This window comes from Notolepis coatsorum, assembly GCF_963971535.1.
Source record: "Notolepis coatsorum genome assembly, chromosome: 18".
Classification (NCBI taxonomy): Eukaryota; Metazoa; Chordata; class Actinopteri; order Aulopiformes; family Paralepididae; genus Notolepis; species Notolepis coatsorum.
The window spans coordinates 15,514,020-15,528,376 of record NC_140182.1 but is presented as its reverse complement, the minus strand read 5'-3'; the positions used below and the strand labels follow the sequence as shown (position 1 = coordinate 15,528,376).

The following is a 14,357-nucleotide window of genomic DNA, read 5'->3' as shown; positions in this document are numbered from 1 at the left end:
AATCATTTGGCATAATATATTGATGGCTATATTAATACCGTAACATTATTTCATTTCGGTGGTGACCGCTGTGTCATTTATGTTGAATGTAGACCCTTTTTTATTTGTATGTCAGCTCTTTGACTGCCAGAGTGGACTCAACCTTGATGACTTGGACTCGGACTAGGGTAATGGGGACTCGACTCGGACTCGACTCTGGCTCTTCTTTGGTGACTCAAACTTGGACTCGAACACTGGGGACTCAAGACTCGACTCGGACTCGAGATTTAGTGACTCGACTACAACACTGATCTACAGTATGAACGGACTGAACGGCTGCCTGCAGGTGAGGCTCTGGATGAGTCTACGAACGCCATTAGATACGACCTGAGCACGACATGACAGCAAGATGGCCACTGTGTGGATTTGATCCATGATTCCATTATTATTATTATTATTATTATTATTTGATCCATGGTCCTATGGTCGTGACATTTGATCACAACACAGCTTTCAATTCATGTAAAAAAAAACATGAAAATCACCAGAATTGGAGATGACAGCAACAATATTTAGCTGTTAATAAATAACTAAATAGAAAAGAGATACATATTTACATTTACATTTAGTCATTTATCTGACACTTTTATCCAAAGCGATTACAAGTTCTGTACAACAAGTCAGCAGGCAGGGTACAACTCTGGCACCTAAGGGTCAGGAACATTGAACTTGAAGTGTTGAACTTGAGTGCTACAGTCTTGAGTGCGTAGTAGCATAGTAGGTAGTAGTATAGACATAGTAGCATAGGTAGTAGTACAGGTTAGGTTGCCTTAGTTGGCAAAGTGCATGATATTAAAAGACAGTACGAAGGTTAGTATTTATTATCAAATCAACAATGAATATAAATCTGACATAGCAATGTAGTGATACTTATTTATTGTCCAGTATTGTAACATTGTTTTAATGTATAGTATTTTATGTTTCTCTTTTATTACTTGTGTGATTTTATATTTGCTTACACTACTGCACCTTAAGTTTGAGTCCCAAATCTAGTTGTATGGAAATATAATGACAATAAAGTACAATCTAATCAATCTAATACTGTATACATGTGGTAATAAGAGTAGCATGAAGGTAACAGATACGTGTGTGTGTGTGTCTCTCTCTCTCTCTCTCTCTCCAGGGTGTGCGTATGGGCGAGACCTCCACTAAGCTGGCGAACGTGAACATGCACCAGGGCCAGAAGATCAGGGTGGAGGACGGCTGCGAGGTCCCCGACTCCTGTGGCTCCAGCGTCTGTCCACAGAACAGCCGCTGCACAGACCACTGGGGCTCCCACAGCTGCGTCTGCAACCCTGGTAAGACTGCGCTCTCACAGTGACTCGGGCGGTAGAGCAGTCGTCTGGTTATCCGGAGGTTCCCTGTTCGATTCCTGCTCCTCCCGGGGCAGCGTGTCGAAGTGTCCTTGAGCAAGACACTTAACCCCTAACTGCTCCCGAGGAGCAGGTTGGCACCTTGCATGGTTGCCTCCGCCGTCGGTGTGTGAATGAATGGGTAAAAAGTGAGGAACAAATTCTAAAGCGCTTTGGATAAAAGTGCTATATAAATGCAGACATTTACCATTTACAGTTACCTGGCCTGCCTACTAGTCAATCAAGCCTAGTCCTAGAAGAAGACAGTCCTTTCGTCGGGGGATCTCGGTAACCTTTTTGTTTACAGGCCGCGAACAAGGCATAATTACAAGTAGCGGACTAATTAGTTGCCATATTAAATGGTAAATGGTGCATTTATATAGCAGCTTTTTCCCAAAGTGCTTTACAATTTGTTCCTCGTATTTTACCCATTCACTCACACATTCACACACCGACGGCGGAGGCGACCGTGCAAGGTGCCAACCTGCTCATCGGGAGCAGTTAGGGGTGTCTTGCTCAGGGACACTTTGACACACTGCCCGGGATGAGCGAGAATCTAACCGGATTACCAGACGACTGCTCAACCTCCTGAGCCACTATCACTATATACATATATATATATATATATTTTTTTTTGTACTCTGTCCATTACTGTAACTGTAAGTACCAAAATTGTAATTACATTTTGTTCACAGCCTGTTTTAAAAGGTTACCAAATCTCTATTCAGTGCCTTTTACAGTCATCACTTTGATGCATCTATTCTACAGTATATCACAAATACAATATACTGTTCAATATCGGATCATATTGTACTATCATAGAGTATGTGCTTGCAGAATGTGTTATCGCTCTATCACCGTAGCCAAATATTAGCGTGTGCCAGATACACACACACCGTTATATATACCGGATGATGACTCTTCATGGTCAAAACAAGACATGTGTAACTTTATGATACACGTCTACCTGTGTCTGCCACTTCCCAGGGTACTTCGGGAGGGACTGTGTGGATGCCTGTCTCCTGAACCCCTGTCAGCATGTCTCTTCCTGCGTGCGCCAGCCCAGCTCCGCTCAGGGCTACAGCTGCCAGTGTGGCAACAGTTTCTACGGAGAGCACTGCCAGCACAAGTGAGTTCCCCCCCCCCCGGGTTGGCTCGGTCGGTGCACACACACAGTTGTAGCCTCAGCGAAAACAAGGTTCAGGACCACACACTTGAACGTGGGATTGTAATTATGTGTGTGATTTATTTATGTATTTTTTCGGTCTTTTTATTACATTTCTTCCTCGTGGCGTCATGGTAGGGCACCGTTAGCTCTCTGCATGCTGTATATGAGCTGAGGGAATGTTTGGGCCGCGTTCTCCTAATGTCTCACATTGTTTCCCTAGCAATATTATATATAATATTATTATTGTTAATATGATATTATTGTTCCCGCCATATTTATTTGTCTCCCTTTATGCCTCTGCGTGGCCGGAGGCACTAGGTTTTCAGGTTGTCCGTCAAGAACGCCTGGAGGGAATTTCTTAAGATTTGGCACAAACGTCCACTTGGACTCAAGGATGAACTGAAAAGATTTCATTTTACATTTAACATTTTTCAGTGGTTCAGTTCAAGATTTCAGTGGTCAAAGGTCAAGGTCACTGTGACCTCAAGTCCGTCCCGTTGTCTCGTGAACGCGATATCTCAGGAATGCCTTGAGGCATAAAGACATAGCACTATAGTCTGTTTACTTTTCTGATGACTACATCACTGCATAATTCATAAATGTTCAGACAAGCTTCTTCTTTCTTCTTCTTCTTTTTCTTTCGGATTTTCCCGTCAGGGGTCGCCACAGCGGATCATCCGTTTCCATCTGTTTCTGTCATCTGCGTCCTCCTCCGTCACTCCCGCTGCCCGCATGTCCTCCTTCACTGTGTCCATAGACCTCCTCTTGGGCCTTCCCCTCCTCCTCTCTCCTGGCAGCTCCATCTCCAGCATCCTCCTCCCAATGTACCCCACCTCCCTCCTCCGCACATGTCCAAACCATCTCAGTCTTGCCTCTCTCACTTTCTGCCCGGACTGCTCAACATGGGCCGTTCCTCTGATGTAGACATTTTCTATTTTGTCCAACCTTGTTACTCCCAGAGAGAACCTTAACATCTTCATCTCTGCCACCTCCAGCTCCGCCACCTGCTTGTTGGTCAGTGCCACCGTTTCTAGACCACACAGCATAGCTGGTCTCACAAGACAAGCTTCATTTATTGTTATTTATTTATTTATTACTCTCAAAATGAGTTTGGCCGCAGATGTCCGGTTATACGGTCCAGTTATAATGCACTTCGGGCAGTGCTGTTTGTCAGGCTGTGACGTACAGGCGTAGAGACAGAGCTGTTTAGCAGGCTGTGACGTACAGGCGTAGAGACAGCTATTCGGCAGGCTGTGACGTACAGGTGTAGAAACAGAGCTGTTTGGCAGGCTGTGATGTACAGGCGTAGAGACAGCTATTCGGCAGGCTATGACGTACAGGCGTAGAGACAGAGCTGTTCGGCAGGCTGTGACGTACAGGCGTAGAGACAGAGCTATTCGGCAGGCTGTGACGTACTGTACAGGCGTAGAGACAGAGCTGTTTGACAGGCTGTGACGTACAGGCGTAGAGACAGAGCTGTTTGACAGGCTGTGACGTACTGTACAGGCGTAGAGACAGAGCTGTTTGACAGGCTGTGACATACAGGCGTAGAGACAGCTGTTTGACAGGCTGTGACGTACAGGCGTAGAGACAGAGCTGTTTGGCAGGCTGTGACGTACAGGCGTAGAGACAGAGCTATTCGGCAGGCTGTGACGTACTGTACAGGCGTAGAGACAAAGCAGTTCGACAGGCTGTGACGTACAGGCGTAGAGACAGAGCTGTTCGACAGGCTGTGACGTACAGGCGTAGAGACAGAGCTGTTTAGCAGGCTGTGACGTACAGGCGTAGAGACAGCTGTTTAGCAGGCTGTGACGTACAGGCGTAGAGACAGAGCTGTTTGGCAGGCTGTGATGTACAGGCGTAGAGATAGAGGTGTTCGACAGGCTGTGACGTACTGTACAGGCATGGAGACAGAGCTGTTCAGCAGGCTGTGACGTACTGTACAGGCGTAGAGACAGAGCTGTTTAGCAGGCTGTGATGTACTGTACAGGCGTAGAGACAGAGCTGTTTAGCAGGCTGTGACGTACTGTACAGGCGTAGAGACAGAGCTGTTTAACAGGCTGTGACGTACAGGCGTAGAGACATCTCTGCGTGCTTTCTCGGCTTACCTCGAGTGAACCCCTGGCGCTAAGCCTCTCTCTGTTAATCTCATTTCTTGGCTTTAATATCAGATGGTGTTGAATAGCTTGAGCTGTTTCACCACTGGCCCCAAGTCACGTCTTACAATTTCCAGATGGGCTGCTTTGATGCGTGCTGGTTTTGACTCCAGGAATGTGGTGTAGTAGTGGAGGGAAATACTAGTTTTAGTAAGCTTACCTTTTCTTGCTGAAGGTTTACTTTGTGTCAAGTGGTCCTGGAGTATAATAATAATAATAATAATAATAATAATAATAATAATAATAATAATAATAATAATAATAATAATAATAATAATAATAATAATAATAACAATAATAATAATAACAACTTTATTTGTATAGCACCTTTCATACAGGGGATATAAAATCACAGTTTTTCACATGAGGATCTGACATCCCAACAGGCCACTTTATTTAGGGTTTGATAAAAATTTTGTAGAATAACGGCGGTCAGGTGGCGTAGCGGAGATTGCGCTCGTCAACAATGCAAGAGGCTGCGGTCTCGACTCCCGGAGTCAGCATTGCTTGAGGCTTGGGCTGATCGCTATACTAACCCGTTTGGCTGGGTTAGGGAAAGGGCAAGTCATGGGTGGGAATCTGGCATTGTGGACAGCGACGCCTACAGGTCAGGTCTGGGCACCTGCTCAGCGGAGGCAGGACTTGATGAAGGCAGCGTGCCCTCCCACGCGTTACACTTCACCAATGAGAGTCCTCGCTGCCAGGTGAAAAAAGAGTCACTGGCTGTCGCCGCACGTGTCGGAGGAAGCGTGCGGATGACTTCAGGATTCCCTTGTACCGACCAGTAGGAGAACATGCGCACAACAACCAGGTAGGGGAGGGGGGAATTGGCACAACGACTAAATTGGGAATGGGAGAAAAACAGAAAAATCGGAGGACGAGAGGATAAAAAAATAAAAAAAAATAGTAGAATAGAATAGACATGAAATTATCACATAAATTACATACATATAAAATCACAGTTTTTTACAATGCAATAAAATAGTTCTGGATTCAGTTCAAAGTCATCTTTACCTTCTGTTTGGTATCCACAGTTTTAAAACCTGACAGTCTTCCTTCCTGTTTGATACCCACTTTGACCCTTCAAACCTCCCACTCAGGGCAAACCTCCCTCTCAGGGCACAGTTCTAGGCCATAATAGACCATAATGGATATGAGGTGTACTTGTTATGGACGGTACTGTAGATGTGAGAAGCACATTTGTATTAATCAACTCACATTAACTGGTACAAACCCTGTCGGGTCAGTAAATGTGAGAGGAAGCTCTCTCTCTCTCTCTCTCTCTCTCTCTCTCTCTCTCTCTCTCTCTCTCTCTCTCTCTCTCTCTCTATCTCTCTCTCTCTGCTCTCTCTCACTAATTGGCCAGGTCAGGTGTGTAGATTGGGAGGTCAGGGCTGGGAGGTGTTGAGGAGGTCAGGGCTCTGCCTCCATCTGCTGGCTACTTGTGTCCAGTGTGGCCTCTCTCTCCAGATGACACAGTATCCTCGTTACTAGAGATGCTTTCACACCTGATGTGATCCATCCAGTTTAATCAAATCAAAAAGTAGGAAGAGACCCCAAAAATGTTGCTTTTAATTAAGCTGATTGCACAGTTTTTGTTTACATTTTCCTATATATTTCCATATTTCATCATAAGCATATTATTTTTGCTGCTGCCAAATCATGTTGTGGTACTAACTAAATACCTTGTATAATTCAGGTGACAGTAGGTAGGTACAGTAGTATAGTGGTATAGTGTTTCGTAACATGTGTGCAAGCCAAAGTGGGGATCACAACATTCTTTTTGTGTTCGTTCGGATTCAACATGATGTCCAATAAAAGGCTGACCTGTGTGTTCAGAAAGTTTGATTGATTTGTCAGCTGGCAATTTGAAACATAACCAAACCAATAAAAAGCACAACAAAAGTAACTATTTCACTTTTCATTCAAACAAACTTAGGTGTGAAATGTAATTTGTCCTTTTTAGTAAGTAAGTAAAATAAATAGAAAAAACACACAACATAAAACAGGGTAGGTGTGAAAAAAAGCCCAGTTTAAAAGCAAAAGCTAAAAGGCCTGGATAAACAGGTAGGTTTTTAACCTGGATTTCCACAGCTTTGGGGCAGTAACGTTTAGGCCCTGGGGTGAAAAGGTTTAAGAACTCCTGCCGTATAGTTGTAACAGATTACAGAGCAGAACGAAGAAGATACATCGCTTTAGCATGATGTTCTACATTGAGAAATTATCTACTGTAAGATTATTTGTTATAGACGAGATTCTCGGCTTAAAAGGGCACTTTGCCGATTTTCAACCTTAATCCTTTGGTTCTGCTGTGCTGTGCTCTTGAGACATAGAACACGTTGGTGAGTTACATCAGAACAATAGGATTAAGGTTGAAAATTGGCAAAGTGCTCCTTTAACCTCTTAAGCATCGGGCAAAAACTGGGCCATTTTAGTTTAGTTTTTGACGATTGCATACCCAAAGTAATTTGCTTTACTTTATACTTTATACTTATAACACATGCATGAGTCTGGTCTCTTTTGAAAGGTAACATCCTGAAGTTGCTAACACAATATAGAAAGATCACTTTGAGTGCTAATGAAATAGAGTAACAGAGGTTTTAAGTTTACACACTGAAGTAAAAGTTGTGTGGACTCACATTTGTTTAGTGGTTGCCAGATGCCTGTTTTTAAATTCCAGCTGAAAGGTAGGAGCTGGAACACATAACGGTTCTGTAGTACAGGTCCAAAGTTTATAAAAAGCCCACGGAAAAAGAGGGCGGGATGGATCCACAAAGAATGGATTGCACGGTGCTAATTGCACCCTTACTTACAATTCATTATGAATTGAAAATGGGGGACCCTGATGTAAACAAGACGAGAGTCTTTCTCTGGTCTGCATCCCCTTAATAACAATTGTGTGTATTGAGCCGTACTGTATTGTACCCATTCTGCAATCTGTTAATAAAATGTTCAATCAATCAATCACTAGTATACTTTATAATCTTGGGTCGTGATCCATGTTTGTGAAATGGACCGTCGAGGTTCTATAATGCCACTAATTGGTGACCTACTGGTTTCCAGAGCTAATCTCCCCTGTGCCCGTGGCTGGTGGGGGAACCCTGTCTGCGGCCCCTGCCACTGTGACGTCACCAAGGGCTTCTACAGAGACTGCAACAAGACCACGGGGGAGTGCCGGTGCAAGGTTGGTACTGGAGCAACGGGATGTGAACCCCAGTCTATTATGATAAAGGTATTTTATACAGATTAGATTAGATTCGATTAGATTAGATTCAAATGTATTGTCATCATACAGCACAAGTACAGTACAACGAAAAAAGAGGTTTGGCATCCAACCAGAGTGCAAATGTAACAGTAACGTGCAATAGTAATATACAATGTGCAGGTGATTAAACTGGAGTATAAACGACATAAATTAGTACCACTGGGTGTATTGCTAATCTGATGTATGTACATAGTTGTAGTATTAATATGTACAGTGATACAGATATAAAGGCACTATGGTAGTAGTCATACTGGCCAGCAGTGCTACTAGTAAGAGTAGGTAAGGGATATGTTACCACAATAAAAACTATTCGGTAAGGAAAATATTAAAATACATGTTAAAACCCACAATAAGGGGTGCCCGAGTGGCGCACCGCATACAGCACTACGGTGCAACACGGCCGACCTGGGTTCGACTCCCGGACCCGGTGATCTTTGCCGAATGTCTTCCCCGGTCTATCTCCCATTCCTCCTCTCTCTCTCTCTCTCTCTCTCTCTCTCTCTCTCTCCCTCTACCAGACTTATATTGGTTTCAGGCACACATTTGGTCTCAAAGTACCTCTGTTACCGTACATTTATGGACATGATAACCCAGGTCTGCTAATAATAATAATAGATTGGATTTAGAGAGAGAAGCGCCTTTCTCAGACTCAAGGACACTTTACAATGGGAGCTCCAGTAGCTCACCACGTACCGCGAGTGCTATTTCAGCGCCGTGGACAACCGCGCTCGCGCGGATCTGGGGCTGAGCGCGTTCGAATCCCGGACGGCAGCCGTGCCTTTCCCAGAGTGTCTTTCCCCCCATCTGAACCCTTTCAGCCTGCTTCTGTCGGTCGAACTTGACCAAGTATGAATGCGACGAAAAAGCGATAAACGCTAAAAAGAACCAGCTGACTGGTCAAAGTTATAAAAAAAAAAAAAGGACACTTTACAAAAAAGAGAAGCTATATAAAAGAAAGGGTACGAATATTAATATATATATATATATTTATAGCAACAACTGCTAACTGCTGAACCACTCCTCCCCGCTCTGCAGGATAACTACTTCCAATCGACGGGCGGCGACAGCTGCTATCCGTGTGAATGTTTCCAGCTGGGAGCCATGTCTCGTAGCTGTGACCCCCACACAGGCCAGTGCCCCTGCAGGACGGGGGTCATCGGGCGCCAGTGCAACCGCTGCGACAACCCCTACGCAGAGGTCACCTCCGGCGGCTGCATGGGTACGATTATATCAGAGATGATGCGCCCGCAAGACAATCAACATCACAGCTGACGTTTGGCCCGAATGAAGAATGAGCATTTTTTTGTGTTGCTTAGAACACGCCAACATTTTGGGAAGTTAGCTTATTGTCTTCTTCAGAGAGAGAGAGACGAGAAGATAGATACCAGTTTCCTCTCTGTGCGTTCAGTAGAAAGCTATCTGGCTGCATGTTAGCCTAGCTTAGCACAATGAATGGAAGCGGACATGACCGGTTAGCCTGGGCATTGTCCAACTAACACTCTCTCTCCCGGTCCAGGCTAACCGGTCATGTCCGCTTCCATTCATTGTGCTAAGCTACAAATACAAATGTCAAGTGAACAACAGAGTAACGCTGATAAGGTCTTTTGTTTAAAGAACTAATCCATTTCAGTTAATTTCTCCTGTAATTAACATAGTTGTGTTCTTTGTTACGGGGAGTGTTGTAAACCCTACACACTCGTGATACCGTTTTGATTATCTGAAGATGGGCATTTCTGAAAGATTAACCTGTTTTGAACTTGTGTTCTCACTCTCATCAGCCAATACCATATTTGCGCACTCACTCAGTCACGCACTCAGTCACTCACCCAGTCACTCACTCAGTCACACACTCAGTCACTCACCCAGTCACTCACTCAGTCACACACTCAGTCACTCACCCAGTCACTCACTCAGTCACGCACTCTGATGGTTAGCGTGTGTATCAAGTGTATATCCTGTTTATGATTCCAGTTGTGTACGAGGGCTGCCCCAAGGCTTTCGATGCAGGAATCTGGTGGCCTAAGACGCAGTTTGGTCAACCTGCCGCCATGAAGTGTCCCAAAGGCTCGACTGGTGAGTGCACAGCGAAGGAAATCACAGTATCTGTTGATCACACATTCGTGTCGTCACTTTGTATGCCTGGACTCAGTACTGCCGTCATTTGGGTTGTAATCCTGAATTTCTATGGAAAATAGGAATATATTAGCCTAACTAAGGCGAACATTTTCACAAAGATTAGTTGAGTTTTCCACAGGGATTCAGGACTGTGCCCCAAAGTCTCAAACCCGCCCCCTTTTCTCGATCCTCCAATCACAATTGTTGCTTCTGTTGCGCAACAGTTGTGATTGGAGGATAGAGAAGAGAGGGGGCGGGTTTGAGATAGGTCAGTTGTGGAAAATGCCAACTTCTCAGCCTAGAACATTGCATCAGACTTTGCCACTCTATTACATGTACCTTTATGGTTTACTATGTAGGTTGACATTTATAATAATAATAATAATAATAATAATAACTTTATTTGTATAGCACCTTTCATACAAAAATTGCAGCTCAAAGTGCTTCACAGCAGTAAAAAAGACAGGCATAAAATGAGCAATGCATAAAGTGCAGACATATAAAACATATTATTCATTGGTTACAGACATATAAAACAAGCATAAAAAAGGTAGCAGCAGGGTAAGGCAAATCATAGTTTTTCACATTAGGATCTAATATCCCAATAGGCCTCTCTGTTTACGGTTTGATTCAGTTTTAAAATAGGCAGTAATACAAATAATAGAATAGACAAAAAAAAAGACAGTAAAAAAGTGCAATAAAATAGTTGGTAAAATATAATAGACAGTAAAATGATGCAGTACTGCAGTGCAATAAAATAGTTCAATAAAATAAAATAGCCCGCATTTACAATACAATGATCAGTGTTGATGTAATGAGTCTAGGCGGCCTAAGAGCATCGCTCTTAACACTTTATAGAACAACAGAGCAGTGCATCGCTCTTAACACTTTGAGTTTCTTTACAAAGTTCTAAATGAACTTTATAGAACAACAGAGCAGTGCATCGCTCTTAACGCAGCGGCAATGGTGTTCAGTTCTAAATGACAGTGCATAGAAGGTAGTAAGGTAAAATTTGGATAGAACTGAGTCAACTGACACATGAATTTGACAGGAAGTGCATAAAAGTAGGCAGAATAATAATAGAGCAGTCAAAATACAATTTGTGTCAAGATATCAAGTCTCCCTCCCCTCATTTAAATGCATGAGCAAAGAGATACGTTTTAAGGTGAAGATATTTAGCGAGTTGGCTTCCCTGATGTTTTTGGGCAGTTTGTTCCATAGTTTCGGGGGGGCGTAGTTGACAAAGGCTGCATCACCGATTTATGGGACATTTTCGCCTTATTTCTCCCCCCCCCCCACACTTTATTGTCAGCTACAAAAGACGAGTTACATTGCAATATGAAATATCTAATAATTGGAAAATGATGATCGCTCTGACAACAGTCTCTTGACAGAACAAAATTGTTGTCTATTATAAGACCTTTGTACATAGATGATGTAATCATCTGTACCTTGGAAATATTGAATATACTTCTTGAACCCCCCCCCCCCCCCCCCTCCCTCCAGGCACTGCTGTCCGTCACTGCAGTGATGAGCAGGGATGGCTGCCTCCTGATCTGTTCAACTGCACCTCTCTCTCCTTCGCCAAGCTTAAAAAAGAGGTGAGTGTGCTTTTTACGTGTCAATCACACGCATGCCTCGACAGTTGGACCCAGTGCTACTGACAGCTTAGGTGCTTAAATGGTAAATGGTAAATGGTGCATTTATATAGCGCTTTACAATTTGTTCCTCACATTTGACCCATTCACTCACACATTCACACACCGACGGCGGAGGCGACCACGCAAGGTGCCAACCTGCTCATCGGGACCAATTAGGGGTGAAGTGTCTTGCTCAAGGACACTTCGACACGCTGCCAGGGGAGGAGCGGGAATCGAACCAGGAACCTCCAGATTACCAGACGACTACTCTACCTCCTGAACCACTGTCACCCCCACTGTCGACCCCCAACTTACAGTATTCAAGAGCTGATAGACCCCATATAGGTTAGACAGACGTCTGAGACTGGTCAAGACCTGAAGAAGTGCTTTGACTGATGTAGACAGATACTAACAGAGTGATAAATGAATGTATATATATTTTTTATTATCAAATATTTTTTATTTTAAACTAGAACTAGAAAAGTCCGCCCGGACCAATATAATCGACACACAGCCCCATACATAGAGTCTCAAAGGAAGTGCAACACCGGCCGCATCCCACCAGGCGGCGGTATTGGACTTTTGCGATCTCAGACTCATTCCCTATGGTAACACCAGGCTCCCTGGATGGATAATGAATGGAAATAGCGAATAAAATAAATGACGATCAAATAACGAGTATACTCGTTGTTGGCGTCCAACGATTGGCTGCCAATAACGAGTATACTCGTCGTTGGCAGTGAATGAGTTAACACAGTGTATGATCAACATGAATGATGACAGAAAACAGTTCTGTATTTGTCTTTACTCTCTGTACCCACTGTATGAACCTTGGAATAGCCTAACTAATGTAATAAACATTGTTGCCCCTAATATTCATATGCACAGTTTTGATTTCTTAAAGGCCATTTCAGTCAGTTTGATGAGATTTTGTTTTGAATCGATCCGTATAACTGTAAGTGAGTGCCAGTGCTGTAAGTGACAGAAGTGGAATTGTCCTTTTAACTGTACACAGGCACCTGCTATAGCATTTCACCATGTACATATCCTTCTTTTCTTCTCTAGGATATTATGTGTACATGAATTATGTTTGTTCCATTGTGTTTGTATGCAGCAATCCATTAGAACCAAGTTACATGTGAATGTATTTGACGATGAAACCGATTCTGTTGGCTAGACCAGGGGTTCCCAAACTTTTCAGGCCGCAACCCAAAAATAACGGGGTCAGAGAGCCGCGACCCCCACTATTATAGGAGGTAAAAAAATATATAATATAATTTCTTTTATATAAATGGAAATGTATGGTTGAAACATGCACACGTTCAAACGCACACACACTAATAAGCATTGGAGGCTTTTAACCAGGGCCGGACTGGGGAAATCATTCAGGCCAGGAAATATAGTGCGAAATATAGCCCCAGTCAGGCCACTTTTTAAGCAGGGGTCTGGGGGGTCCCTCACCAGGACATTTTGTTACAAAGACTTCATTTCCTGCATTCTGGTGCAGGCATTTTTTTATTTGTACCCTTTAAATGCCAGTGTTTGTGATGGCATCACAAATTATTGTTAAAAAAACAGGCTAGCATATGTATGATTAGCAACAACACTGATTTAGATGGATTTTCAGTTTTTTTTAAATGTCAGATTGAAAATAATACAATCTTTTATTCAACTTCAGCCCTGATCATAACACCACATATTAATTTTATAATTCTAACCCTTTAAATGCCAGTGTGTGTGATGGCATATATTTGCAATATAAAATGCAAAGTAGATTTTTCTGGGGGGGATTATTACAGGCTAGCATGTGTCAATGATTACCAACAACAGTTTTTTGTAAGGGTCCCGCCTCCACCAATCACATGAGGCTCCTTTTGTGTGTGTGTGAGAGCAAGAGAGAGAGAGAGAGAGATCTCCAACTTGTGTGAGTTGCAGTGATCTCCTGGTTGTTCCCCACCTAGGTTATCTAACTATTGCGCTGCTGCAACTAGAAACACTGTCCTGGCCTGCTTCTAAGTTCAGTGGCCTGACTGCAAAAAAAAAAATATCTTAAATTTTTTTTTTGGATTTATTTATTTTTAATTTTTTTGGAAATCATCTGGCGACCCCCCGCGACTTTGGGAACCCCTGGGCTAGACGGACCACATCCTACTTGTCCCTGTCTTCCTCTCACCCCGCCTGCCCTCCCTCTCCGTGACCTCTATAGGACGAGGAGCTACATCGCATCAACGGCTCACGGATGGACACCGAGAAGTCGAGTCGCGTGGCCGGCATGCTGCGGACCGCCACCAATCAGACGGTGGCTCTCCACGGCAACGACGTGAAGACGGCCTACAGCCTGATGACGGGCCTGCTGCAGTACGAGAGCCAGCAGCAGGGCTTCGACATGGCCGCCACGCAACACGTGGACTTCCACGAGGTCAGGAGAAACTCTTCAATTTGTCCTCTTTGGATAATTCATTTAGACTGTGTTTTTTCTTTTTAAAGGAGCCAAGACAGTGAACTGTAGAAATTCAGATAGTAGTTTATTTTCTGTGGCCACAGAAAGTATCCTCAGTTTACACAATCAGAGACAAGTGTAACACGAGCATCTGACCAGAAAGTGTGAGAAAGAGCCTCTGG

General features: G+C 43.7%; 1 protein-coding gene across 1 annotated transcript in view; it reads left to right on the top strand.

Annotated features, from left to right (window-relative positions):
• LOC311244845 (cadherin EGF LAG seven-pass G-type receptor 1-like) overlaps positions 1-14,357 on the top strand; it is a gene marked incomplete at its 5' end in the record, with an annotated part of 142,700 nt that overhangs the window by 90,911 nt on the left and 37,432 nt on the right. Inside the window, 7 exon segments of the mRNA XM_084334527.1 lie at positions 1,163-1,337; positions 2,379-2,520; positions 7,779-7,899; positions 9,016-9,199; positions 9,952-10,053; positions 11,602-11,696; positions 13,942-14,154. Of these exon segments, the coding sequence (XP_084190653.1) occupies positions 1,163-1,337; positions 2,379-2,520; positions 7,779-7,899; positions 9,016-9,199; positions 9,952-10,053; positions 11,602-11,696; positions 13,942-14,154 (1,032 nt within the window).